The following is a 27,140-nucleotide window of genomic DNA, read 5'->3' as shown; positions in this document are numbered from 1 at the left end:
CAGAAAGAGAAAAATATTCTTGAAAATGTCTTTAATAATAAAATAATTCTCGATTAACTTTATTTTATTATACTATTTTGTTATATTATAATTCCTCACTGTTTCTTAATGAACAAATCTTTTTTTACATTCTTTTTTATGTAACTTTCGATCGATTTTGATTTTTTTACAACTTTATATAAATTATTTAAAGCAAATATTATTGATAACAATGAGTGTATTTTTAAATTGACACGAACATCAAAATATACATATTTTTATAGTATCAAAATGATAAATAACTGAATTTGTATCAAACAAGTCTTCTTTTAACAGAATATCTTAACAAAATACAGCTAGATGGCGGGATATACACTTTCCAACAGTTAGCAGTCAGTGGCTGCAATAGATCACAACAAGCAATACGTGATTTCGTTCCATAACATTAGTCTAAGCAAAATGTTACATTTATTATAATATCCAGACATTAGAATAAGATTTAATGTACTGCATTCTGAACACAGCATTCTAAAAGACAGATATTTTAACAGGTATGTACGTTCTGATATTGTATATTGATGGTGTAAGTAGACGCTATACCAATTATAATACTTCCAGTTACTATAGATGGCGATAGCAGAATGATAACTATTGGATACGCTCAGGAAACACAACCGTTGCACAACCGTTGAGCATCGTCTTGTCAACACTCGACATTGATTTGTTGGTTCTAGAAATAAGAACCAATTACATTCAATGGCTACTCAACAGTTATGCAACGATTGTGTTTGTTAAACACACCCATCTACGCATTTTATTTGACGGTTCAAATAGCCGATTCTAAAAATGTTTAACAATTAAAAAATATAAAGTTTATAAATATAGTGATCGTTGCATTTGAATATAATTAAATGCGAAATTAAATTATTATATTAAATATAAATGCAATAAAAATTAGATTTAGAATCATTCTCTTCATCGCTGCAAAACTAGTAACAGACTGGACAATTACAATCTTAATAATCGAATTAGATACACATGTTGTATAATTAATTGATTAGTGTAATACTATATTTATGCTTCCAGGATATATTTTAATGAATTAAATACTAAGAAATGTATAATTTTAAAATTGACGTTTTGAAAAGAAGCGCGCTGATTAATCGCTAAATGATCGATAGAAAACTACTTGGCGTATAATGGGAAAAATGAAGAGAATATTGAGACCGTTGATAAAAATTAAGCGCCTTTCGAGGAGAAAAAAATTGATTCTATTAGGTCGCGAAATTGAGAAACATATACGATGGGAACGAGACAAAATGCAGACTACTTTGAAGGCCATCGCTACGGTTAATCTCAACACATTAAGAATTACAGCGAACTCAGATATTGATATGGACTATATCAAAGCCATGTCAACCGTATCAATTTACGATCATAATTATAGAAGTCCGGTACAAGAAAACATATCCGAAGTTTCCATACATATCAGACCCGACGTGATACATAAGTTGAGCAATTTAGATATCAGCGATGAAAATGAAACAGATTGTAACGCGAATGCGCCACAACAGGACATCGGATACAATATTTTACAACAAACTTCGTATCTTCGTATAAGCGACAATAACGAACCAGATATAAATGAAAGAATAAAGAATATTATCGTGTCGGAGAATGTAAATATCAATCGAAACAAATTTTAAAGATTTAAAAAAAAGATATTACCTGCATATTTAATATAAATGCTCTATTTATCTCACGTGTCGATTTATATCTATGTATATAAATGCGCATCTAACGCATATGCATGCGTATCTTTTTCTGTGACGTTATGCGCAATTTAATCTTATATTATATTAAAAATCTTATGTGTATATAATTATAAGTATTTATATAGTATTTGTAAACTAATTATTATTTTGGATAATGTAATTAACCAAATATAATTTTACATTACACACACAATCTCTTTCTAAAATATTTCTCTCTTCTTCGTTTCTGAGTATTTGTGTGTTGTGACAAAAATTATGATATATTTGCAGTGCCGTTACTACAATAGCTAGTACGCAATGTACGCTCTCTAGCGTAGGGCGCAAAATTTAGAGAGGCGCAAATAATTTTTTATAGGTGCCGATAATTTTTGAAGTGTCCAAAAATATCTGAAAACTGACCGTTCTGTTCGCGATGACTGCCCTTACTTGGCTCAATGCCGCTCGCTTGTAGAATCCTGTTTAACCATGTGGCGGCAAGTCAGAAAACATGATTTTTAAATTGCCTTTTTTATTTCATTTTTACAAAATGTATTATTAAAAAATAAGATATAAAATATATTCTATTAACCCTTGATACACATACACACATACACATACACACAATATCAAAACAAATACAAAAAGAAAATTAAAATTAAAAAAAATATATAAAAATTTAAAAATATGAAAAATATAAAAATATAAAAAATATAAAAATATAAAAAAGAAAAAAGGCAAAATTCTGGATAGCGCTAAAAGCAGGAATTTTTTAGACTAAAGGTCATAACGTTACCGTATATTCGTGAAAAATAGAATTTGTTCAATTGAAATGGATGATCGTCAGTTTTGCAAAAAGAAGTATCGGGTTGCCTACGAAGACAAGTACATTGAGATCAAGTCGAAGTATACAGCTGTAACCTTGAATTAAATATGTGAAGCGTGTTCCAATTCAACTAAACTATGAAAAATGCGAGAGCAGAAGATATTCAATTGACTATATACACTATATAAGCCCGTTTTACCGCGATTAAGATCCGAATAATCGATAGTTGTATTCTTGATATTTTGATTTTAAAATGATTAAGCCAAAACTTTCAAAATTGTCTCAGAAGAATCTATATCTTATTTGTTTAGTTTGATTTAATTTGTGAGATTAGATCAAAACGAAGTAAAGAATTTAATAGATAATTAGGCGACTTATAGAATTATATGTCTTGCTATTTATTACGCTACCATATATATTATATTCTTCTGAGGAACTAAAACGCTACACTATAGATTCTAGTGTGTCACGTATTGCGTTTGAGGCACTTTGGATGCAACTTGATGCATCAGAATCGATTAGGTAGCAAAGGTTGTTATTGAAATTTCAAGTTTCAGTATGGAGCCGTATGATGTTGCAACTACAAAATACCGGTTTTTTAGCGTTCTGTATTAAATAACCCCCCCTCCCCATCGCATTATAAATTATAAATTATTAATTTAATCCTTATCTATTTTAGATTGCATTTATTTCGATTATGTTTTAATTATAATAAATGAAGAATTTTTAGTAAAACAAAGATGTAATATTTTTTCCTTAGCTATAAATCACGATAAAATGAAATTATTTAATATTAAGGTAAACCACATAAGAATATTATTTTCTAGTTTAACAATTGAGATATAACAAAAAACGTAACAGCGATATTACTAATAACTTCAAGCGACACCGGAAATAAGTTGGCGCTCGAAGTTTATATTTTTTAATAATTAATAGCTCAAACGATTGCTTCTTAATTGCTCCGTCAGATTCCACAATCGCTCCCCTTTTAAAATTAATAGTTTTTGAAATATTTACAAAAAACGTAAAATTTATTATTTTTACTCAAAAACATTTTCAATCATTTTCTGCAACTATATCCACCATAAAACGATTGCTCCTTAATTACTCTATATTGCTCCATCATTATTTTCATGATTTATTGCATTTTTTATCGAAAATTAACAATTTAATCATTTTCCAAGCGACGCCGTCGCCATCTATCGGCCGCCTATCGGAACTATATAGCCCAGTAGCCAACGGCGAGAATATTCAACCATAATATAACAGCTCTATTGTTTATATGTTTATAACTATATCTCAAGGTGTTTAAACAACGTTCCTTATTGATTTTTTGGTAAAATAATTGCACCTCGCTTCCTCTATTATGATATTCGCGATCGCTCCACTTGTATAATTAATTTTTTTATGATATATTAGCAAAAAAACCAATCTTGTAGAAACATATTTTTCGTAGTCTACTGCAAGTATATCCAACATAAAACGATTATTCATTAATTGCTTCATATTTAAGATCGTCTTAAGTCCGTATCAGACTATGCATTAAAGATTGAGATTCAAGATCGAAATTTGACTAATCAGGATAAAGAAATTTTAATCCCTTTTGTTCTGATTAGTCAAATTTCAATCCTTAATCTTCAATCTTCGATTTTCAATGCGTATAGTCTGATATGGGCATAATGACGAGCCAAAACCACACTTAAAACCCGTATCAGACTACGTTAAAATGAAAAATTGAAGATTAAGGATTGGAATTTGACTAATCAAAACAAAAAGGATTAAAATTTCTTTGTTCTGATTGGTCAAATTTCAATCTTGAATCTTGAATCTCAATCTTCACTGCGTAGTCTGATACGGACTTAAGACGATCTTAAATATGAAGTAATTAAGAAGCAATCGTTTTATGTTGAATATACAATATTTGCAGTAGACTACGGAAAACTTGTTTTGACAAAAAAATTATTGGTTTTTTTGCTAATATATCATAAAAAAATTAATTGTAGAGCGATTGCGAATATTATAATAGAGCAAGCGAGGTGCAATTATTCTACCAAAAAATCAATAAAGAACGTTGTTTAAACTCTTTGAGATACAGTTGTAAACAATAGAGCTGTTATATTATGTTTGAATATTCTCGCCGTTGGTTACGAGCTATATAGTTCCGATAGGCGGCCGACAGGTGGCGACGGCGTCGCTTGGGAAATGATTAATTTGTCAATTTTCGATAAAAAATGCAATAAATCATGAAAATAAAGATAGAGCAATATGGAGCAATTAAGAAGTAATCGTTTCATGCTGGATATAGTTGCAGAAAACTATTGGAGATATGTTTTTGAGTGAAAATAATAAATTTTACGTTTTTTGTAAATATTTCAAAAACTATTAATTTTAAAAGAGGGGCGATTGTGGATTCTGATGGAGCAATTAAGGAGCAATCATTTGAGCTATTAATTATTAAAAAATATGAACTCCACAGCCAACTTATTTCCGGTCCAAGCGACTAATCGAATTACATGCAATTCTGGTTGTACCGACTGATGCGCTGCCGCTTGGCAGATAAACAAAGACAAAGAATTTACTCAATTGTAAACTAAAATTTTGACTCTAAATTGATGCAACCAATTCTAATTGCACTAGCAGAATTTCAGGATGTATCTTCATATATAGAGTAAGCCACATATAAAGAATTTTAATTAAAAATTAAAAAAGCTTAATTTTTAATATTTTGTATTAATTTCTAGTTTTTAATTTTTCTATTTATTTTCTTTTAATTTAATATTTTTTATGTTTGTATAATCCTTTTTTTATTAAACTTTTCAGGATATATGCATATAGTATATATATGTTCATTGTTCACACATTTTCAACGATTTTTTATAATAGATATATTATTAGATATATTTTTTCTTTTAATTTAATATTTTTTATTTTATTTTTTTGGGTTATAATATTTTTATAAATTATTTTCAGTTAGCGTATTTTTTTTAAGGGACTAGACAATTATTTTGTACCAATTTCTTTTGGTTAAAATATTTTTATAAGTGTTTATTTTTTTCAGTTGACGCTATTTTTGATATTATATTATTTTTGTAGGATATATTTTATACAATTAAAATAATGTATAGAATAGATTTTTACGGTTTAAAATAACACTATTTTGTGCAAATTAAAATAACTGATTTTCAAATAATACTATTTTGTAAATACATATAACATTTTTTTACATACAAAGAACGCAAAGAGAAATAACGTCGGTCGGAAGCGACCGAACCGCCGCCGTGTGTGCGGAACGAACGAGATGCAACAATAGAGGTACCGGGAGCCACGCAGGGTCGGCTCTGGAATGGAACTGGAAACGAAAGGCACGTCGAGCGGGGAATACTGGATGCCAGGCGTGTGTATACGTGTGTTGATGCAAGTGCGGTGGCTGCGGCAGCACCGAAGGAGTCGGTCAGTCAGTCAGTCAGTCGCAGTCAGCGAGTCGTTCTCGGTTATGCCGCGCAATCGCGTTGGCGTTTTGTCTTTTTTCCTATTTTTTCTCCCTTTTTTCTTATTCTATACGGTGTTTCAATTTAGTGACTCTGCAAAGGGCATCGCTTTCGCTACTCATCGACGGGATTATCGTGCGAAATTCGCCGTGTCGGATCTCTGAAAAGGTAAAGACATTTTTTTTGTTAATTTCGTGAATTAGCGCTAAAGCGTTTACATTTATAAAAAGAGCCATCTGTGAGTAGAATTCGGAGCAAATCAAGTCCGGCATTTCTACGAGGTCCGCTACGCATATAAAGTTGTGGATATCTAAAGCGGATCTTAAATTGTGGACTTGATTCACTCTGATACGCTACATGAATCGGCGATAGTAAACACGATATTCTGGATTGTATTTACGCAGGTTTTTAGCGAAGCTAATATGAAAAATTAGAAGTTCGAAATCAATCTTTCGAATCGGAAAATTCATGCTGGCTATCATTTCTCTTTTTTTCTCTTAGTTTTCATTGAGCAAGCATTGCGATCGCAATATGATCCAGGACAAATACAAGATAAGCATATTTACGACCGTATATATATGAATTGTAAACTGATGGAATTCCACTGAAATATGCCTATATGCTCACCCATAATAATACGGATCATCTAAGATTGTCGTTTACCTGTTTATATATGATAATGAAAGATGGAAGGAAAAGATCTATTATAGTGCATTATGCATATAATATACAAGTTCAAAATATTTTCCAGCACTATAATATGTATGTGCGTTTAGGGAGTGTGCGTATCTGAGTCATTTATTCGTCTGCGACTAAAAATTCTATAATTATTTTATTTTTGCGTATCTATCATGAATTTGCCAGCGTCTTAAATGTTTTATCGAGAGCATGAAAGAGTAAATAAGAACCGTATCTTTAAAAAATTTAATATTCCGAAATTAAAGATTTTTAGAAAAAAAAAAATGTTTGACATACAGATAGCCTTTTAAATTATCTTTATAAATATAAATTACGAAGAAAAAATCAAGGGAAAAATTTTGTATACATTTGATAAAAATTATTATGTTATTATATCAATGTCAAGAGAAATTCATTTTGCAAGAGAAAGAGAGTTTAAAATTATGTGAGCCGCAAAATTTCATAATTTTCTTATACATTTAAATATTTTATATAAAATATTAAAGTGGAAATATACATACACTTTTATCGCGCATGCGCATCTGTCATTATTCCTAAAATTTTTCAATTTTATGATCTTTTTAATTTACATTAAAAAAATCAGATTGGGTAAATAGATAAATATTTCTTTTTACCTCAACACAATTTTCATATATGAAAAAGAAATAAATGGATAGAACACTCGCGTTTTCCAAGACTCCATTCATACATGTAGTTATTAATTCAAGTCCGTTTTTTTTTCAGTTTCTTTAAATTTCACTATTCGTGTTTCCGCCGGCTTTCACGAGCACATTTTGTTGCGACACACTGCGTTACGCACCGTTATGATAAAATGTCTGGTGATAATGTATGTAACCCTGCGTGTGATAAAACCTAGAGCTTCTACTTTCGAACGAATCGCGTTTGCGCACCCGATGGCCAGAGGAGCACGTGCGCCTGGATTTACGCACGAATAAATCCTTAAATCGCTCCTGCATTTAATGTCACGTTTCGCGTTGCTACCGCATCTCATTCCCTCTTACGATATGTCATGCGTTTGTCATGCATAAAGAAGTTATGGAAAGATAAAGACAATGAGTACAACTTGGTATAAGTTATATATATATATATACTTCGTTACCCCTTTTTTTCTTGCACTTTTCGGATATTTTCATGTTACAAATATCTTTAATTTTTTGTCCGTGCGATTAAGGAGAGGTTCATTTGAACACAATGCAATTGAACGCAACTACTCGTATCGACCGGTGCCTAGGGTTACCAGCACGATTGACCAATCAAAGGGCCTCATTATCAACTGCCCAATAAGTATAGCGTTCAATTGATATACATCCAGATTAAGAGAGTGACTCGAAACCATGAACAAAAGACTCGAGATTCGTGCCGTAAATAAGAATTTATTTATATTCTATGTACTGTCATTCATGATGACTCTTACATGTATTACTCATACTTTTGCTACGTGAGCAGCGCTCGAGTTCTTTTTAAGTACAGTTTGCACGTTGCTAAACCAAGTCGTAATTACTTATGTCAATAATAACGGCTTTATTCATAACTTTATTTTTAATTCTATCGATCAAAATTATTTGCATTTCATAAAGATACAACATATATGCAGGCTGTCTCTGAAATAAGTTGTCAAATTTTAGAAGCGTATTCCGTTATCTTGAGAATTAAAAAAAAAATGTTTTCTACGAATATATTATCCTCTCCGTCAGAGCCACAAATAACTTTTTATTCGCGGCACAGAACTTATTTTCCAGATATATTTATATCAATCGGAGAAAAACGGTTAATCAATTCAATTTTTTTTTATTATTACATAAAAAATCGTTTTAGCGCATAAGCTATAATTTGATGCTATAATTTATTCTTTAGCAGATTTTGTTGCGCTCAAATCTCCGATGGTAGTACTTGTTTATCAATGTAATTAATCATTTATGTTTTCATACATATCGTAATAATGCTAGTCGTCCTAATCATGCTTCAATATACGTAAAACACATAGCATTTAATTTGTTTTATCTCCCAGCTGATTTCCGTATGCGTGAGTCATTTGTGTACTATGTTCTACCTCAATCTCTTTTTATCTTCTTCAATTTTTTTCGTTTAGCAATTCGTAATTAAACTCATAACTAATTCTATTTGCATGATATTATATTATTTTTGTATAGCAGTTATTTTATAATAGACATATAAAGAGCATTCAACTTGATTTATTTACCAATAGATTGCACGCACTTGTTCCATGACTTGCTTTCTATATCATATATGTTCTTGCCTTCTCTATCATATATTCTATATCAAGAAAAGATAAGTTAATATAATACTTTGGATGTTATTTCCTAAGAGCTTAAAATTTGAAAAAAAAAAAATGTTTAAAAATCTGCGAAACGTTGACAAAACACAAAATATGATTGAGAAACATCCTGTATAAATGAAAACGCACACGAAGCGTGCGCGAATAATTACGCGCGATGATTATATTCGAAATCATTCGCGTCATGTAGAAAATTTTCCGCAGTAAAATTTTTTCTGCGTCACTCGATACGGAATATTATTACTGTTGCGATCCGCGTAGAATGCAAAGTCTCACGTTACCTGCGATAGCGCTACGTAAGGAACATTTTCAATTCCTATATACGCATTCCGATGCCTCTCGAACGTGTCGAAAATGCCCTGTGTTCAATTCGCAAAACTTTTCTTTTCGTAACGATTAATACATTTGTTGTTCTTTTTTCTTTTCTAACTTCTCTCTTTGTCCTTGTATCAGCACAATAATCAACGGAAACGACTCGTATCTTTATTGCGGTAAAAGCATGACCGCGCGCGATGGATTTCGCATAACAGTTGAAAAGTTTCGCTCATAATTTAGAAATCATTATTATCGAAATCAATGCTCGTCTATACAGGATCCTAGAATTATACCGACAAACTTCAGATGGTTATAAAGGACACCAAAACAAGCCAATTTTATCAATAAACCTGTCTTCTAGGACACCCTAATAATTCTAGGACATCCTGTATAATGTGTAGGGCTGCTATCCGTCCGGTTTTTCCTGGATTTATCCTAGTTTTTCGAACGTCCAGGAACGTCCGGAGGGATTTTTCAAATTAGTCCGGGTTTTTTTGAGCGCGTGACACAATCCATACAGCACTGAAGCTTGCAACAACATTGCTGCAACATTGTAATATTGCATATTGCAGTTTAATGTTGCAGAAATATTGCAAAGACATTATTTTACAATATAACTTTAGCAATGTTACAGCAACATTCCGAAAATATTACAAAAAAAGTATTCAATAATCACTAGTTCATTCGTTTACCACTATGCGGCGCATGTTCCGCTATCTATACCGCATTTAATTTTTAGTCATGATGATTATATAAAATTTACAAAGAGCGGCTAGTAAGATTAAAAAGATATAATGACTATTTTTGTTAATTTAAGTCGTATGATATGACCCCAATACAGGGGCTCAGACATTGGACTAAGAATTCTTTTAATAGTTTCCATTCTTATATAAAATCAAAAATTTGATAATAATGTTCTAATATGCAAAAAAGATACTTCAGATTTTAATAAATAAATTTTGAGATTATATAAAGGCAAGAGAGACGTGAAAAAACTCGTATGCGTAAATTCACCACAATCTTTTTGCATCCGGATATCTGAATATTTCGGATACAAAGAAATTGTGAATTTACACAATTGCAAATTGAGTTTTTTCTTATTTCTCTTAGATATTCTCTGTCATTGAAGGAAGTCGAATGTGTACCGAAAAATTTACATTTTATAATTTCGTTATTATTATAATACAGAAAAACTATATACACGCTAGATCCTGACTGTTATAGGCCTAATTTCTTATTATTTTTTTCATATGTTAAGGATATTATATCGATAAATATACATAAAGCATTATTGCATATATATTATATTGCTATGTTGCTGCAATATTATATTGCAATATTTCTGTAGGCGGACATATTACTGTTGCTGCAATATCATAACAATGTTGCAGCAACATTTCGCAATGTTTCTGCAATGTTGCAATCTTGCAGAAAAATGTTGCTGCAATGTTATTGTAATCTTGCGGTGCTGTACGGGAAGAGGATGCGCGCGTCGCATTTTAAGGCTGGCTATATATGTTGTATTGTACATGCGATACTGTTCAAGCCTAAAGCCCGTATCAGACTACGCATTGAAAATTGAAGACTGAAGATTAAAGATTGGAATTTGATTGGACTAATCAGAACAAAAGGGACTAAAATTTCTTCATCCTGATTGGTCAAATTTCAATCTTGAATCTTGAATCTCAATCTTTAATGTATAGTCTGATACGGGTTTTAGGACATTGGAATCAGCAAACAAAATAATGTAGTATTACATTATTACTATTATTAATAATTCTTAATAATAATGACTATTAATAATATCATGGATTATTAATAAGTAAAATAAAAATTATTCTATTTTTATCGTTTTGTCAGCAGTTGCAATAATTTCACATAATAAATTATGGGTGTCCGGGTTTCGATTGGTAAAGTCCGGGGTTTTAAACCTTTCAGTCCTAGGTCTGTATAATTACAGATGGCAGTCCTGATAATGTGTAACTACAGTCTAAAATACTGATTGCTTCACATTGTAGTATCGTGCAAGTGCGGGAAGATTCGCGTTGTACATACGAGATTAAGTTTGCGGATGTGAAGAAAAACAGATCCATACTCGAACAGTATCGCGGCAATTAGTAGTATTGTTAAAGAAATTAATAATGCCTTTGCCGCTCGTACATTTTCAGACTTTCTATATAATTATTGCAGAAAATATAAGTGACAGTGAGAGCGAATGATTTATAGCTGAAGTTAAGAACGATCGATTTTGTAGAATCGTGTTTCCAGACCGGAAGATCTCGCGATGCGTACTATAAAGGTAAACTAAATAAGATAAAGAGTGCGTAAGCATCATAGAAAGTTACGATTTATTGTTAGTCGTAGACTTTCCAGTCGGCGATAGAAACGAAATGCGCATTCAATTAATATACGCCCATCGTCAAGAATGTCCCGGAAATCAGCGAATGCGTAGAAAGTTTGATTCGTTTGTCATTGTTTTTATCGCGTATTTGTGCACCACAATAAGGATTGTGAGTAAATTCAACGAGTTCCTTATCGTTTATCTACTTGTGAATCAGAATATGTACGGAAATTCAGAATTCTAAAAAAAATCGCGTTACGAGTCAAGAATTTCGAAATTAGATACGTTTCAAATACCTTCTTCTTTTTTAGTAGCACTTCAATACACTAAACGATATTTTATTCTCTAAACCCGCTTATCTTTTTATCGCGAAATCTGTTTATTTTATCCTTGTGTCAATTTTTTATTATAAAAAAAAGTATCAATAAATATATTAGAAAATTTTGTTTATTACTAAGATCTCAAATTTGTATCTTTTAAATATTGTGTGAAATTTTTATTTTTTGACTTGATATCCTACAGTATCCTCATATAGAAAATAAAATCTGTGTGTGCGTGTGTGCGCGCGAGCTATTTTTTATATATGTGTGTGTGAATATTTTGTGTGTGTGTGTGTGTGTGTGTGTGTCTGAATCGTTGCAATTACATCTGTTTTAATTGGGAGATTAAAGCGGCCTTTGGTAACGAACGAATTTTAAATGGAACGGAAAGATTCTCGCGAGAGCCGTGTGCGACTGCATTGTTCCTTGCAATCCACTAAAGACGATACCTGAGAGAACTCACATAGCGAAGAAGAGAAACAACCGCGCATGTGTGTGCAATTATACTTGTTTTCTCTCTTCCAGTATCATAATAAAATATCCGTCGAAAGGTTTGCATGTTTCGAGAAGAGAACGCCCTAGTGCGTCTAGTGTGGATTCAGGCGTTTACGATCGTGTGTTATTGCATGATCAGGTATCCGAAATAAATTCCAATGATAATTAAAATGTAGCTCTAGCCTCGATCTTTCCAAGAATCGTAGAATTTTCGTCATAAAAAAAAAACAGTGGTAAAATAAATCTAAAAAAATTTAGTAAAACATTTTAACCTTTTTTTTATTGTTTCCTTATTTACAACATCTGTCTAAGTTTATTTTAGTTTGATGTAACTTGTTGTCACATGACCATCTCTTCAAACTAGATAATCAAGATAGGGAGATATCAGAAAAAAATAGGGAGAGAGAAAGAGAGAGATTTCGAATAATAATCGAAAAAAAAAAGTTTTCGGGATTTCGAGCGATCGAATGAATCAACAAGTCCTAGATTTTTTTTTCTGCATATTCTTTTCGTAATATGAAATATCTTTGTAATGTTCTCTTCGTCTTATGACGTAATTACTTGGCGAGCAGTTATGCTTTCCGCTAACGGCGATGGCATTCCAATTTCGCAGCTGCGCGAAACAGATCGGCCATTTCCAGATGATTTAGCATCGATCAACGTTCCGGATCGATATTTTCCCTGGATGGCAAACTCGTCAGACTGTGTGTGTGTGTGTGTGTATGTGTGTGTGTGTGGCGACGTTTTCATTGGATTAATAGCTCTTCGTGTTAATTACCCGCGAGAAGAACGAATGCGCGCATGATGTTAGCCGTGAAAGCCACATAATTTAATAATTACGTAGATCGAATCAGTTTTCGAGGTGGCGAAACTTCTGCTTAATCATCGCTCTCCATGAACGGGCGATGTTTCACAAGAACATAACGTATCTTCACGCGATGCGTCTATCGCTGATCAAACTTTCGATCGAGTGTCTTGTAAGGCGTGTGTAATGCGTGTACCACGCTTTCCAGACGCGATATCTCTTTTTAGATTTCAAAGAGAATTATCACGATTTAAGAGGAAGTGCACGGAAGGATCGGCTATGCCAGAAGTTAATAAATCTAATACATTTCGAGATTAATAAATTTGATATTGCCCAAAGCACTTTCAGCATTTTAAAATATAAAATCAATAATTAATTTATGAATTAAAGTAAAGATCTGCCCTGTAAAATATAATTTAATCTCAAAATCGTAAATACTATTTTATATCGAACTAATTTTTTTGATAATGTCGTATAATGCGTTGATTTTTAATACCTTTACAACGAGCAACAAGTTCAATACTCCATACATATTTCGATATTATATTGTCTACAGATTATTTTAATATCAAAAACATGTGTGCAATAAATTATTTTAGTTACTTTTATTTAAGTGGATGACGCGACACTTAGTGTATAGTGATATTTATTAAATAATATAATTTTTGCAAAATGTTTTCACAGTATTTTAAAGCGATAAAATAGCAACAAATGCTGTAATTGTTTTTTTTATTTTTTATTCTATATATTTCTTTCATTACAGAGGGGGCTAATTTTGTTAAGCCAGCCCCCCTCCTCATTTTGAACTCAAATTCTTGTTAAATGGTTTGATCAACAAAATCCGATAAAAAATTAGCATATAATTAGCATTTAATTATTTGACAGACGCGATTTTATTCGGTGATAATAGGGGGCGGGAGGGGGGGGGGGGGAGGGTGGAGAGGCTTAATATGAGTCGAGTAACAAGAGTAAAATCTTTCACACAGCGTACACAGATACAGCATACCAGAAATAAGTTGCAGCGTGAAACACATCACGAAACAATTTCCAATGTATAGGAAAGAAGGCTCATCGAGTTGAATTCTAAATTTAGAGGCCGGCCTGTTCCTTTCGAAATTTTTCAGCCGGATGCTTTGAGATGCACTCGCGATGATGAAATAGCGTAAGAAAAACGGATAAAATAATAATGCGTGCTCGTATTAATCTCTATATAAAGAAGGCAAATGCCTTTAAATATATTATTTTTATTTTCTCAATATTGTCTCGCTAGTATCATCATCTTTTAGTTTTTGTGATTTATATTAGATTGATGAGAATCTATTTTCTCTAACTCTTAAGTTGATAAAAAATGTGCAAAAGTTTCGAGTAATTTGATAATTTATTTAGCGAGCATTCTGGTGTAAAAAGTTGAGTAAACACACGCATGTTGTTTATGTTTAGTAGAATGTTAAGTGAAAAGAATTTCGTGTACGAATATAAATAATCAATATTATTTTTTTTATTTAAATAATTTCCTAAAATAATATTTTACTGAAATCCTTTCACATTTCCTATTTCTCTCTCTATCCATAAAATACAGATAGTTTCATTGTTAATGCAGACATTCCGGACGATAACCTTTGATGCAATAAATGCAATAAAACATGTGCTTTTGTTTCGAAACGATCTCCCTCGCTTTCTTACGGGTATTAGAATGCGCCGATGCAGCTCAAAGGTTATCTCAATCACCGACGTTAGCGAAGCTTCATGATAGCAGGATTATCGACTTGTGTGCCTTTAATCGGAAAATCGTTACTGCTGCAGCACCGAGTTCTTCCGCAACAAACAATCAGTAATTAGGGCATTGACTCTGCCAGAGAGTTCTCTCTCTCTCTCTCTCTCTCTCTCTCGCTCTCTCTTGCTGAACAATGTTATAAGAAATATGGATTCACATATCATATGCAACAATAGATATAAAGCAGAAATTGCGTACAAATAGAGACAAGGGAAATACTTTTTACCATAAAATATAATCAAACGCGTATATTCTCTTGAACATAAAAACAGGAAGCGAACAGGTATCCTGCGTTTCACACGATTAAGTTTACATCTCTGATTAAATCTATAAATTGAATCTCTACTTTAGTAACATAAAGTTATATAGTCAATCTGACGATAAATCGAGAAAGTATAAAAAGAGTTTTTTATATTTATATGTTTGATTAAATTTTAATATTCATTGATGTATACATATAACTGAATTATACTCTTCTTCAAATATAATCGTATCGAAATAATATTTCCTATTTAGCGTTAATAATGAGATGCGACAAAAAGATCATTGGATTTGCGAGAGATAACGATGCTAAATTTAGATATCGCGACGAGAATGAAATTCGTACTTTATACGCATAATGATAGACGATTGTGCGACAAATAGAATTAGGTGAGATAAAGCAAGAGATTTTCAGACACCGTAAGTAAAAGCTAAAGAAGCGAATAAAAAAGAGATCAAGAACTAGGCTTTCTCGAGAGGATGCTTCGACGAAGGAGCTGAGATTCAACCTTCGCGGACGGTCAAGCGCATTCGATTATATTACTTCATAACGATCGCAGAGCTAAAGAAAGACGCAAATGTGCAAAAGGAACCCCGCGAGAGAATCTAATCAAGGCGGACACGGCGGGAAAGCGAGTGAAAGCAGTTTTTCACCGCGCCTTTAACATCAATTGAGCGATGCTGAAGATAATGAGCTATTCGAGTAAATAGAACGAATAAATGATCATTCAAATGTATGTTTCCTTCAAATGGAAACAGGGAGGTGCCTTTCGGCAAGAGAGATGCAGCTTTAAAAATATAGAGTGCCACGCGAGAAAATCTTTACTATGATTAAAAACACTCTCTCTCCCTCTTTCTTTCTCTCTTCTTTTCTTTATTTTTGACAACTTTGAAGGTTTGAAGTTAACTTCAAAGCTTCGAAGAATATATATTGGAATGGCGAATTCATTCAGCGAACGCTAAAAATATTGTAAATAAAAGAAATTAATTAATATATTTGCTCAAAAAATATATAATTATTTAACATTAATTATTGCAACATTAGAAATTTTATATTCAGATTTTATTATATAATTTTATAAATGTGTAACTCAATAATAATCGCGGTACTATTATTATTATATTATAAACATTAATAATTGTATAATTTTAATTTTTCGAAGCTTCGAATGTCTTTGAAGCAAATCACCAATCCTACTCTTTACGCCTTATTTAAGTTAATTTACAAAGTTCCTTGTAGATGTTTGTTTGTCCTCCAAAGTATGTGAGACTTCATTCTTTCTTTTTCCATTACGTGATTGAGATGTCGGTCTCGCGAATTTATTTACTTAAGAATCTCTCGAGGCCATGGCCAAATGAAATCAGGAAAACGCTGGAGCATAACACATGAATGCGTCGCGAAGGCGTGAATGCGTTTTCCCCTCACCGGCTGTCAGTGTCAATGCCGGCATACGTACACGAAAGTAGAACCATGTCGCGGGCTTCGCGAAATGCGCTCATGTAACTTTCACTTAATTACCGGAGCCGAATAGAGAGGAACTTGTTAACCCGCACCCGTGTCTAATTAATGCACGCGAGGATCAAGTTAACAATTCGTCGAATACCCCTGGCTCTATCGGGCTATGATACCCTCAGAAAATTCATTCATCCCGCTGACTGTGGTATTAGAAAGAGAATTAAATCTTTCTTTCATACCCGAGGAAATTTTAAAGAACGAATATTAAACGGGTGTATTTAAAACATATAAAAGTACGACGTAAAATATATCTAAAGGTACTTGTTCAATAGAAAAGATGAAATTTCATGAAAACGCGAATGTTTCGGATTGCGTGGCGATGTGTAAACGCTGTGACATGTAGCGGAACTTTGCTCCATACTCCGTTCTTTGGTCTCGGATTTTCTTCCAGAACGCCATGCGTAAGAGCGTATGTTTAAGAAACCCAAGTACACATTTGTTTTACTAATATATTTTAATTATTATTATTATTATTATTATTATTATATATTGCTTACATCAATTTATGATAATGCGAATAATTTGCAAAATTTGCGAAAAACGGGTTTGGATTCTGTATTTGTTGCCTTTACATGTACTACATACTACTATGTATATTTAGTATAATCTCAATTTTATATATATATATACTAATTTATAAATCAAATTCTAAATTAAAATTTATCGATTTGCGAGAATTTAAAAAGAAAATATTATTACCGCAAAATACCCATACAGTACCGCAAGATTGCAATAACATTGCAGCAACATTTTTCTGCAAGATTGCAATATTGCAGAAAGATTGCGAAATGTTGCTACAACGTTGTTATGATATTGCAGCAACAGTAAAATGTCCGCCTACAGAAATATTGCAATATAATATTGCAGCGACATAGCAATATGCAATAATGCTTTATGTATATTTATCGACATAATATCCTTAACATATGAAAAAAATAATAAGAAATTAGGCCTATAAGAGTCAGGATCTAACGTGTATATAGTTTTTCTGTATTATAATAATAACGAAATTATAAAATGTAAATTTTTCAGTACACATTCGACTTCCTTCAGTGACAGAGAATATCTAAGAGAAATAAGAAAAAACTCAATTTGCAATTGTGTAAATTCACAATTTCTTTATATCCGAAATATTCAGATATCCGGATGCAAAAAGATTGTGGTGAATTTACGCATACGAGTTTTTTCACATCTCTCTTGTCTTTATATAATCTCAAAATTTATTTATTAAAATATGAAGTATCTTTTTTGCATATTAGAAAATTATTATCAAATTTTTGATTTTATATAAGAATGGAAACTATTAAAAGAATTCTTAGTCCAATGTCTGAGCCTCTGTATTGGGGTCATATCATACGACTTAAATTAACAAAAATAGTTATTATATCTTTTTAATCTTACTAGCCGCTTTTTGTAAACTTCATATAATCATCATGACTAAAAATTAAATGCGGAATAGATAGCGCAACATGCGCCGCATAGTGGTAAACGAATGAACTAGCGATTATTGAATACTTTTTTTGTAATATTTTCGGAATGTTGCTGTAACATTGCTAAAGTTATATTGTAAAATAATGTCTTTGCAATATTTCTGCAACATTAAACTGCAATATGCAATATTGCAATGTTGCAGCAATGTTGTTGCAAGCTTCAGTGCTGTATGGGTATTAACAAATCCAAATATTGACATACGCAAAACCTAGGAAAAATTGATAAAAATGCCAAGGTACGTCTAATAGTGTCGAATATCTATTGAATCGTATATGTCTCTTTTTGCTTTTACACGCGCGTTCGGATTTAAAACGGTTAGGAGCAAGTTTTCCGCGGCATCCTTTCGGACGGTTCATTGTCCCCGATGACCGAAATCAAAGTTCCGATATTGCTTACGATTTAATTTCGCGCCGTGGACGGTAGAGCGATCGGAACGTTCGTGGTAAATGAACGGGAGAAAGAGGCATTGACCTCTTTGGCAGCTCGCATTCGCACACAACACACATATGTGTGTGTGTAAACACGCACGTGGCGCGAACGCGCATGGTACCGGCAGTCTCGCATCGTCGACTGCATAACACCAAATTCCTAGATAGAAAGTCGAAAGAGATTGTTACCAAAACATTTAAGAAAATTGTATTATAAACCGGAATATTTATTTTTTTGAACAATTTTCCGCCCAAGTGGAATATATCACTGTTGGAAAATTTGGCTTAAATTTAACATATATCGCGTGTCCCAAACGGTCCATACAAATTTTTATGTTAATTTCACATAATATGGATATGTTAAATTAATGGTGACGCTAATACTATGTTAATATTTCAACACGAAATAAATGCAAACACTTTATAATAATTCGAAATAAAATTTTGTATAAAATCAACATATATTTAATGATGTAATTAATTTGGGAAAATGTTATTGACGGTTTATAGTCACTTTCATTCTTATTGTAGAATAAAATCAACATTTTTTTCTATAAATTTTAACAGATAAATCCTGTCATTAATAATACGGAACATATCTATTGTGTAAAATAAAAAATATACGCACATTGTATTATTTTTACATTTTTTTTCACTTGTTTCAATAATTTAACATTTGAGTTCAATTGACAGAACAATAATATGTTAAATTAACATATGAATGTGTTAAACATTTAACACAAAAATTTTAACAAGAAAACAAATTTTCCAATAGTGTAAATGTAAAAATTACAACTCTTATAATTGTTTCAATGATCGTCGAAGCTCCGTATCAATCGAATAATTACGAATTTCGGTGAATTAATCGAATCAATACGCGTAACTATATTAAGACTCGCGATTCATACATTCGTCGATATGTCACAATACCTCTTATCACATTGTATGACGCGCCACATTACGATACAAATCATTAAGGAAAGTGTCTATTGCGATATTACAATGTAACATGGCGTGCAATGCGACGTTACCTTCACGAATATTTTCCAAGCTTAGCTTCTTTTTTTTCTATGATCGCATTAATACTCTCTGTAAGAACGATGTGATACTATTTATAGCTATCATTCGCGTGAGTACATTATATCACGTCATTAAATATCTATAAATTAAGTTGCGAAACCAAGTGATGGAAGCAAGTTTTTGCCATTAATTGCAAACATTGCTTCTCATCAATCAAAAATGAGTATCAAGCGACGCGGTAGCGTCGCATAATAGTATTATCCTAAATAATATTTATCGAAGGGGAATATATATTAAAGAATTTCTATGGAATGCAAACATCGATTTAAAGGTGTGGTATCCTGACACATCAAAAGTTCAAATACAAGTATACCGGTTGACGTAACGTTGCTTATTCAGCTCTTGTCGAACTGTGTTACAGATATCGAATCGGAAACTCTGATAAAAAGAAGCATCTAGAAAATGCAGTTTGACACGATTTGTGACACGATATATTCCATGTTGATCTATTAAAATATTGTATAAATATCGCAACATATTCTGTGCAATTAAATAATATACTTTCTTTTAACTTACAAATAACCAGGGTTGGGAAGTAACGTGTTACTTGTAACGCCGTTACCGTTACAGTTACTTTTTTTCGGTAACTGTAACGGTAATGGCGTTACAAATTTTATTTGTAACGGAAAAAGTAATTTCGTTACATTTTTCGGTAACGAGTAACGAATTTAACAGTTACTTTTATCGTTACTTTTTTCAAATTTTTTGATTTATTTAAGATATTATTCTTGCTATTGTGCGTGATAAAATTTTTATCTTAACCGTAAAGCCGTAAGCAAATCGACCAATTAGCATTCTTATTATGTTGTAAAAATGCTTGAATGTGATTGATCAACTTATGGCTCTTGCAGACCAGTGCGATGACGCGACGTGCGATGTCCAATGAGAGCTTTATCTTTTCGGAAAAGCAGAGCTCTCATTTACTACCAGTTCTAAGTACCTTGCAACGAAAATTAGAAAATCTCAATAAATCTGACCTTATAGATTGCCATTCATTAGTTGAAGCTATTCAGCAAGGTTTAAATAAAAGGTAACTTATTAATTTGATTAATACATATGTTATTTAATTTTAAATAAGGATTTAATTGAAAAATATTATTTTATTTTAAACTATTGATTCAAAAGTATTAATTTCAACAAAACAAACAATGTCGCTTAATTTACTATATTTGATTTTAGATTTCTTACAATATTTGAAACAAAAGAATTAATAATAGCAGCATGTTTACATCCAAAATTTAAGTTAAACTGGTTAACCGGAGAAAAAAGAAAACGTGCTGAAAATTACTTGGAGGATTTATTGGGAATCCGATCAACTGAAAATTCTTCAAAAGCTGGAAAATCTGACGATCACGATGATTTTTTCATTTTTGAGCAAAAAACGGTGCAAAATGAATCTGAACAAGAAGAATTGCAACGGTTTTTAAAATCAAATAATTGTAATATAGAAATGTTAAACGACTATCCAAAACTTAAAAAACTTTTTATTAAATATAATACAGCTCTACCAAGCAGTGCATCTGTAGAAAGAATGTTTAGCATCGGTGGCTCTGTATTAACACCACAAAGAGGGCATTTAAATGATGATACTATGGAGCAACAAATTTTATTAAAAATTAATAAAGAATTTCGATAAAATTTAATCATTTATTTTGTAATAAACCTTGAATGAAATCTTGCTTACAATTTTTTAAAAGTTTTTCTTATGCAAAATAATTTATTAGTTTGTATTGTAAAAAAGTAACGGAAATTGTAACGACTCGTTACTTTTTAGTAACTGTAACGGTAACGAGTTACTTTTTAAAATTAGTAACGAGTAACGGTAACGAGTTACTTTTTAGAAAAAATAACGGTAACGGTAACGAGTTACTTTTATAAAGTAACTTTCCCAACCCTGCAAATAACACACAATTCAAAAATCGTAATTTTTAAATGCGCTTTAACGTTTATATATTTTCCAGCCTATTAATTCGGTTCAAGTTGAAATATTAAATACAGATTAGAGTAATTAATTTTTAGGAAAATATTATGAATGCCCAAGAGATACTTTTTGTATTATCTATATGTAATGTGTTGCAGACATAAAATCAAAAATATTTTTTCTAAATTACACCGCTTGTGATTTTAACTCTTGTAATGCAAAGAGTTTTTTCTCTCTCCGTCTAAAAAATGATAAATTTTGAATCGTGTCATTCAGACGGAGAAGGAAATGAGTTGCGTAGATATGACTGGAGAGGAAATAGAATACAATATGTATACAAGGCGTTTATGTAAAACGAATCACATCCGAGAAGGAGTACGTGTCACTGAAATGATTAAGATGAATTTTCAAAGTTCTTTTGATAATATCACAAGTAAGAAATTTGTGCAACGAAAGGGTAAACGCATCAAAATATGTCATGGTCGCGGAAAGAAATTGCATCGCGAATACGGACAGTTGCTTCTTTCGCTCGGAACAAAAAGGCTTTGGTATTTCTGAAGCGTCTTTAACGATATTTAAATTTTTTTTCGTAGCGCGTGAAACAGCGGTAACCTTTCTTGTTGAAACTTTCAAGGCGACCAGAGTACAAAGGCACGCGTTGCACACGTTCTGCTGATTGTCCCTGTGTACATGCGCTCTTTCGCGGCATTTCGATTGTAGCAGCAGCCTCAGCTTTATTCATTTTCATCATCGTGAAGCGTTTCTACAACGCGAAACGGCGAAGAAAAATTTTTATATTTCGAAATATCTATGTAAACAAATGATTGATTGATCTAACGCGCGAACAGATATTGAGCGAAGTAGGATTAACTGCGATTTATTAAAATCAAACTTTTCTCTGAGTCTTTCTTGGTGTGAAAATGAGAGATATCATGTAAAATTAAGAATTATTCTCATTAAATTCGAAATATCATATATAATATTTCTCAATATTTTAATTACTTTACATGAGAAGGTTACTTTTTTACTGCAATTGTTATGAATTATTAAAATTAATAGAATAATTGTGATACCGGCTTTAAAATGCCTATAATTTCTTGGAATATAATTTCTTACTTTATAGAAGGAACGGGATTATCTCCTAAGTAGCCGGTTTACAGCTATCCATTGATTCGCAAGGATGTGCCAGAACAAGGTTTTTACCTTTGAGGAAGGAAACCTACCTGGCAGTCCTTGTGCCACTTTACGGTCATATCGGTCTGTTAGTTGGAAATAATACATCGTTTGGTCACGCACAACCCATTACCATCAACTACCATCTTTTGACAATTTCTGAAATATTCGCATTAATTTTCCTAAACGCCGTACATATATATTATATCATCTTTTTTATTTATATCTTCATTTTATATATTTTTATATTTTTAAAACAGTATATAGGGTGTTATGAAATTAAATATCAAAACTTCGGGAGCGTGTGAATTGATCGTTTTTGCTTCGTTTTGAAGAGAATCGCCGAAAAACTAACAAAATTTTCATCGAAAAACTTAAAACAGTACTGAAATTATTAAGTTTATCGAAAAGGATTATGAGATAAAAGTTGTGAAGCATGAAATTAAGAAAAGAGAATAAATTAAAATCTTCCTGAGGATCTTCAGGTAAAATTAGAGGATTGTAAATAAATACGCGACAACGCGAAATTATTGTCTAGTTTTATTTCGGCAGAATTTTCACTCACTCTCTATTCTTAATTCCATGCTCTACAATTTTTATTTCATATTACTTTTCTTTCGGTAAACCTAATAATTTTAGTGTTGTTTTAAGTTTTCCAGTGAACATCTTTTTTTGTTTCTTTTTTTGCGCTTTTCATCAAAACGAAGCAAAAACGAGCAGATCTTTAAAGGACTATTCTTCTTATTGTTAGTTTATCGATCCTCTACGATCGATATGCTCCCGAAGTTTTTAATTTCAGGACATCTTGTATATATGGTAAATAGCGTTGTAAAACAATATACGGAAATTGTTTGACGTCGATATTAATTTGGGTGCATTGCAAAGATGCACCGAACGTTGCTCCCGGAAACTGTACAGTTCTGTCGCACGATACAACAAATAAGTGAAGTTCCAGCTGCATAAGAATTGTAAATTTTTGCAACAAACGACGTGCTAATTAACTCGCGAGTCTGCTGTAATGATGAAAAATAAAAAAAAAGTTTGCCTTATTAGACACTCGTTCCGTTTAAAAGGCAATTAGATACAGTCACGAAGAAGAGGAGAAAGTTCTTAGATTGTGCGTGCATGCAGGCTGCTGTAATAAAGCTTTGCATTAATTATGTCACGAGCCGCGTCGCGGACTACGATACTAATGTAAGGAATGCGGAATCGGAAAGAGAGGAAAGTTGAATCGAAAAACAGGAAGTTGACGTTGTAGATAAAATTGGGATTCTTTCGATATCTTATCTCGTATCGGGAAATACGCAAATAAATCGATATTTTTTTTTTCGCGCGTTTGCCAACGGCAAAGGAAAGAACGAAGGCGACGAGAGAGTAACGCGTCGACCTAAAACACGCGTATGGAAATCGAATTATAGATTTATATGATCGAACGCGAAAGTTTACACGTAGCGCAGAGACTTCGGACGTGAGGAAGAAAAAAGGAAAGCGCGCGCACGTCTTTCGATGATCCTAGAAATCGCGATGCGATACGCGTGTCCGATTTCTTTCAAGAAACTGGGAAAACTGGTAGCCTACTTAGTCGACATCGCGGTTGATTAAGGAATGCGATCGAGAAAAGAATGTGATTGCGGGCCGATACATAAATGCTACAATATGATTAAGCGTTATGCAGAAAAGAGGCGAAACCATTATTATTCTTCGTACACGATGCGTTTCTTCGATATATATTCTTTCTTTTACTGAAGGCAGCATTTTTGCGTCATTCGGTACCACCCTCCCCGAATCATTTGACTTTTCTTTCGCAAGTAGAACAATGCATGGATTATTGTGAAGGAGAAAAATACATTATTTCACACACAATATATTGTGTATCATATATGCAGAGTTGGGAAGTAACGCGTTACTTGTAACGCCGTTACCGTTACAGTTACTTTTTTTCGGTAACTGTAACGGTAATGGCGTTACAAATTTTATTTGTAACGGCAAAAGTAACTTCGTTACATTTTTCGGTAACGAGTAACGAATTTAACAGTTACTTTCATCGTTACTTTTTTCAAATTTTTTGATTTATTTAAGATATTATTCTTGCTATTGTGCGTGATAAAATTTTTATCTTAACCGTAAAGCCGTAAGCAAATCGACCAATTAGCATTCTTATTATGTTGTAAAAATGCTTGAATGTGATTGATCAACTTATGGCTCTTGCAGACCAGTGCGATGACGCGACGCGCGATATCCAATGAGAGCTTTATCTTTTCGGAAAAGCAGAGCTCTCATTTACTACCAGTTCTAAGTACCTTGCAACGAAAATTAGAAAATCTCAATAAATCTGACCTTATAGATTGCCATTCATTAGTTGAAGCTATTCAGCAAGGTTTAAATAAAAGGTAACTTATTAATTTGATTAATACATATGTTATTTAATTTTAAATAAGGATTTAATTGAAAAATATTATTTTATTTTAAACTATTGATTCAAAAGTATTAATTTCAACAAAACAAACAATGTCGCTTAATTTACTATATTTGATTTTAGATTTCTTACAATATTTGAAACAAAAGAATTAATAATAGCAGCATGTTTACATCCAAAATTTAAGTTAAACTGGTTAACCGGAGAAAAAAGAAAACGTGCTGAAAATTACTTAGAGGATTTATTGGGAATCCGATCAACTGAAAATTCTTCAAAAGCTGGAAAATCTGACGATCACGAATGATTTTTTCATTTTTGAGCAAAAAACGGTGCAAAATGAATCTGAACAAGAAGAATTGCAACGGTTTTTAAAATCAAATAATTGTAATATAGAAATGTTAAACGACTATCCAAAACTTAAAAAACTTTTTATTAAATATAATACAGCTCTACCAAGCAGTGCATCTGTAGAAAGAATGTTTAGCATCGGTGACTCTGTATTAACACCACAAAGAGGGCATTTAAATGATGATACTATGGAGCAACAAATTTTATTAAAAATTAATAAAGAATTTCGATAAAATTTAATCATTTATTTTGTAATAAACCTTGAATGAAATCTTGCTTACAATTTTTTAAAAGTTTTTTTATGCAAAATAATTTATTAGTTTGTATTGTAAAAAAGTAACGGAAATTGTAACGACTCGTTACTTTTTAGTAACTGTAACAGTAACGAGTTACTTTTTAAAATTAGTAACGAGTAACGGTAACGAGTTACTTTTTAGAAAAAATAACGGTAACGGTAACGAGTTACTTTTATAAAGTAACTTTCCCAACCCTGCATATATGTATATATACAGGGTGTCTTAGACCACCCGTACACCCCTTTTCTTTCAAAAACTAAGCATTTTAGAGAAAAACGTTTTCAACAAAAATTGTATGGTTTTGAGGGGAACATAAGATGGTGTCATTGGTTTGATCTTGGATGGCATCGTTAAGGTCAAGTCAAGGACATCTTGAATTTCTTAAACGGAACCCCCTATTTTTCATTACATATTCTTGTAGCTTATCTCGAGAGCTTTCCAAAACACTATAATAAAGTATTTTTTCATTAAGTACTTAGATAAAAATCGCGGACCTACTCTTACATTGTAATGAATAAACAGTGGATCCGTTATTCATATTTGATATTTTTATTACAACACTTCAATAAAATGTTTCCGGAACTATGCTTATATGTATAACATTTTTTTTTATCATTTCTATTTATAGAATATATTGACGAAATTTAATCGTTTAACTTTGAAACACCTTGTATAATAATCGAAATTTTTTTTTATCTTGATCGTTTTCTTCCATTGAATATTTGCAGATGATGTTAAAACGTTACTTTTTATGCAAGCTAATAATTATTTATTTTTTGATTTTTATCTAACGCACGCGCCTATATATCTGATTTGACATTCTATGTGACACAAGAAAGTTCGCCACTGTTAATCTCACGGACAAAGAGAAAGGGACGAAAAGAGCACGGCTATGCTAGAAACGGTATCGTGATTGGGTTTTTTTTTGCGACCGGACTTTTATGACGTAGATACGGTAAAGATGGTTCTCTCGAGCAGGATTTGGATTTCGATGCGAATTTGTCACGTGTGTCGCGTAAGCTCTCTTATAGAGACGCTTCCGGATGACAGCGAGCGAGATGCGACGATGTGGGAAATTAATAAGAGTCACGCGAAACACATATACTTGATACACACGTCTC

General features: G+C 32.1%; 2 protein-coding genes across 5 annotated transcripts in view; both read left to right on the top strand.

Annotated features, from left to right (window-relative positions):
• Nucleotides 1-292: 292 nt before the first annotated feature.
• LOC138934796 (uncharacterized) lies at nucleotides 293-1,883 on the top strand. Its single transcript, XM_070298883.1, has 2 exons — nucleotides 293-530; nucleotides 1,066-1,883. The coding sequence occupies exon 2, from the start codon at nucleotides 1,179-1,181 to the stop codon at nucleotides 1,683-1,685; it is 507 nt and encodes a 168-aa protein (XP_070154984.1). The 5' UTR covers nucleotides 293-530; nucleotides 1,066-1,178; the 3' UTR covers nucleotides 1,686-1,883.
• A 4,037-nt stretch (nucleotides 1,884-5,920) lies between these two features.
• LOC138934546 (serine-rich adhesin for platelets) overlaps nucleotides 5,921-27,140 on the top strand; it is a 47,392-nt gene continuing 26,172 nt past the window's right edge. For 2 of the 4 annotated variants that reach the window (XM_070298411.1, XM_070298408.1), the window contains exon 1: nucleotides 5,922-6,212. The gene's annotated coding sequence lies outside the window, so the exon portion shown is untranslated. Of the gene's footprint in view, nucleotides 6,213-14,914; nucleotides 15,147-27,140 lie in introns of those variants that run through there. The other 2 variants (XM_070298414.1, XM_070298410.1) reach the window with 2 other exon arrangements.

This window comes from Polyergus mexicanus, unplaced genomic scaffold (assembly GCF_030449975.1).
Source record: "Polyergus mexicanus isolate NDT 795.1 unplaced genomic scaffold, iyPolMexi1.0 SCAF_7, whole genome shotgun sequence".
Lineage (NCBI taxonomy): Eukaryota > Metazoa > Arthropoda > Insecta > Hymenoptera > Formicidae > Polyergus > Polyergus mexicanus.
Note: the sequence above shows the minus strand (reverse complement) of the source record. Positions and strands in the feature narration are given on the sequence as shown.

What these genes read in the sequence shown, in the direction of transcription:
- LOC138934796 (XM_070298883.1), top strand. Translation starts at nt 1,179, where the DNA reads ATGGGAAAAATGAAGAGAATATTGAGACCGTTGATAAAAATTAAGCGC.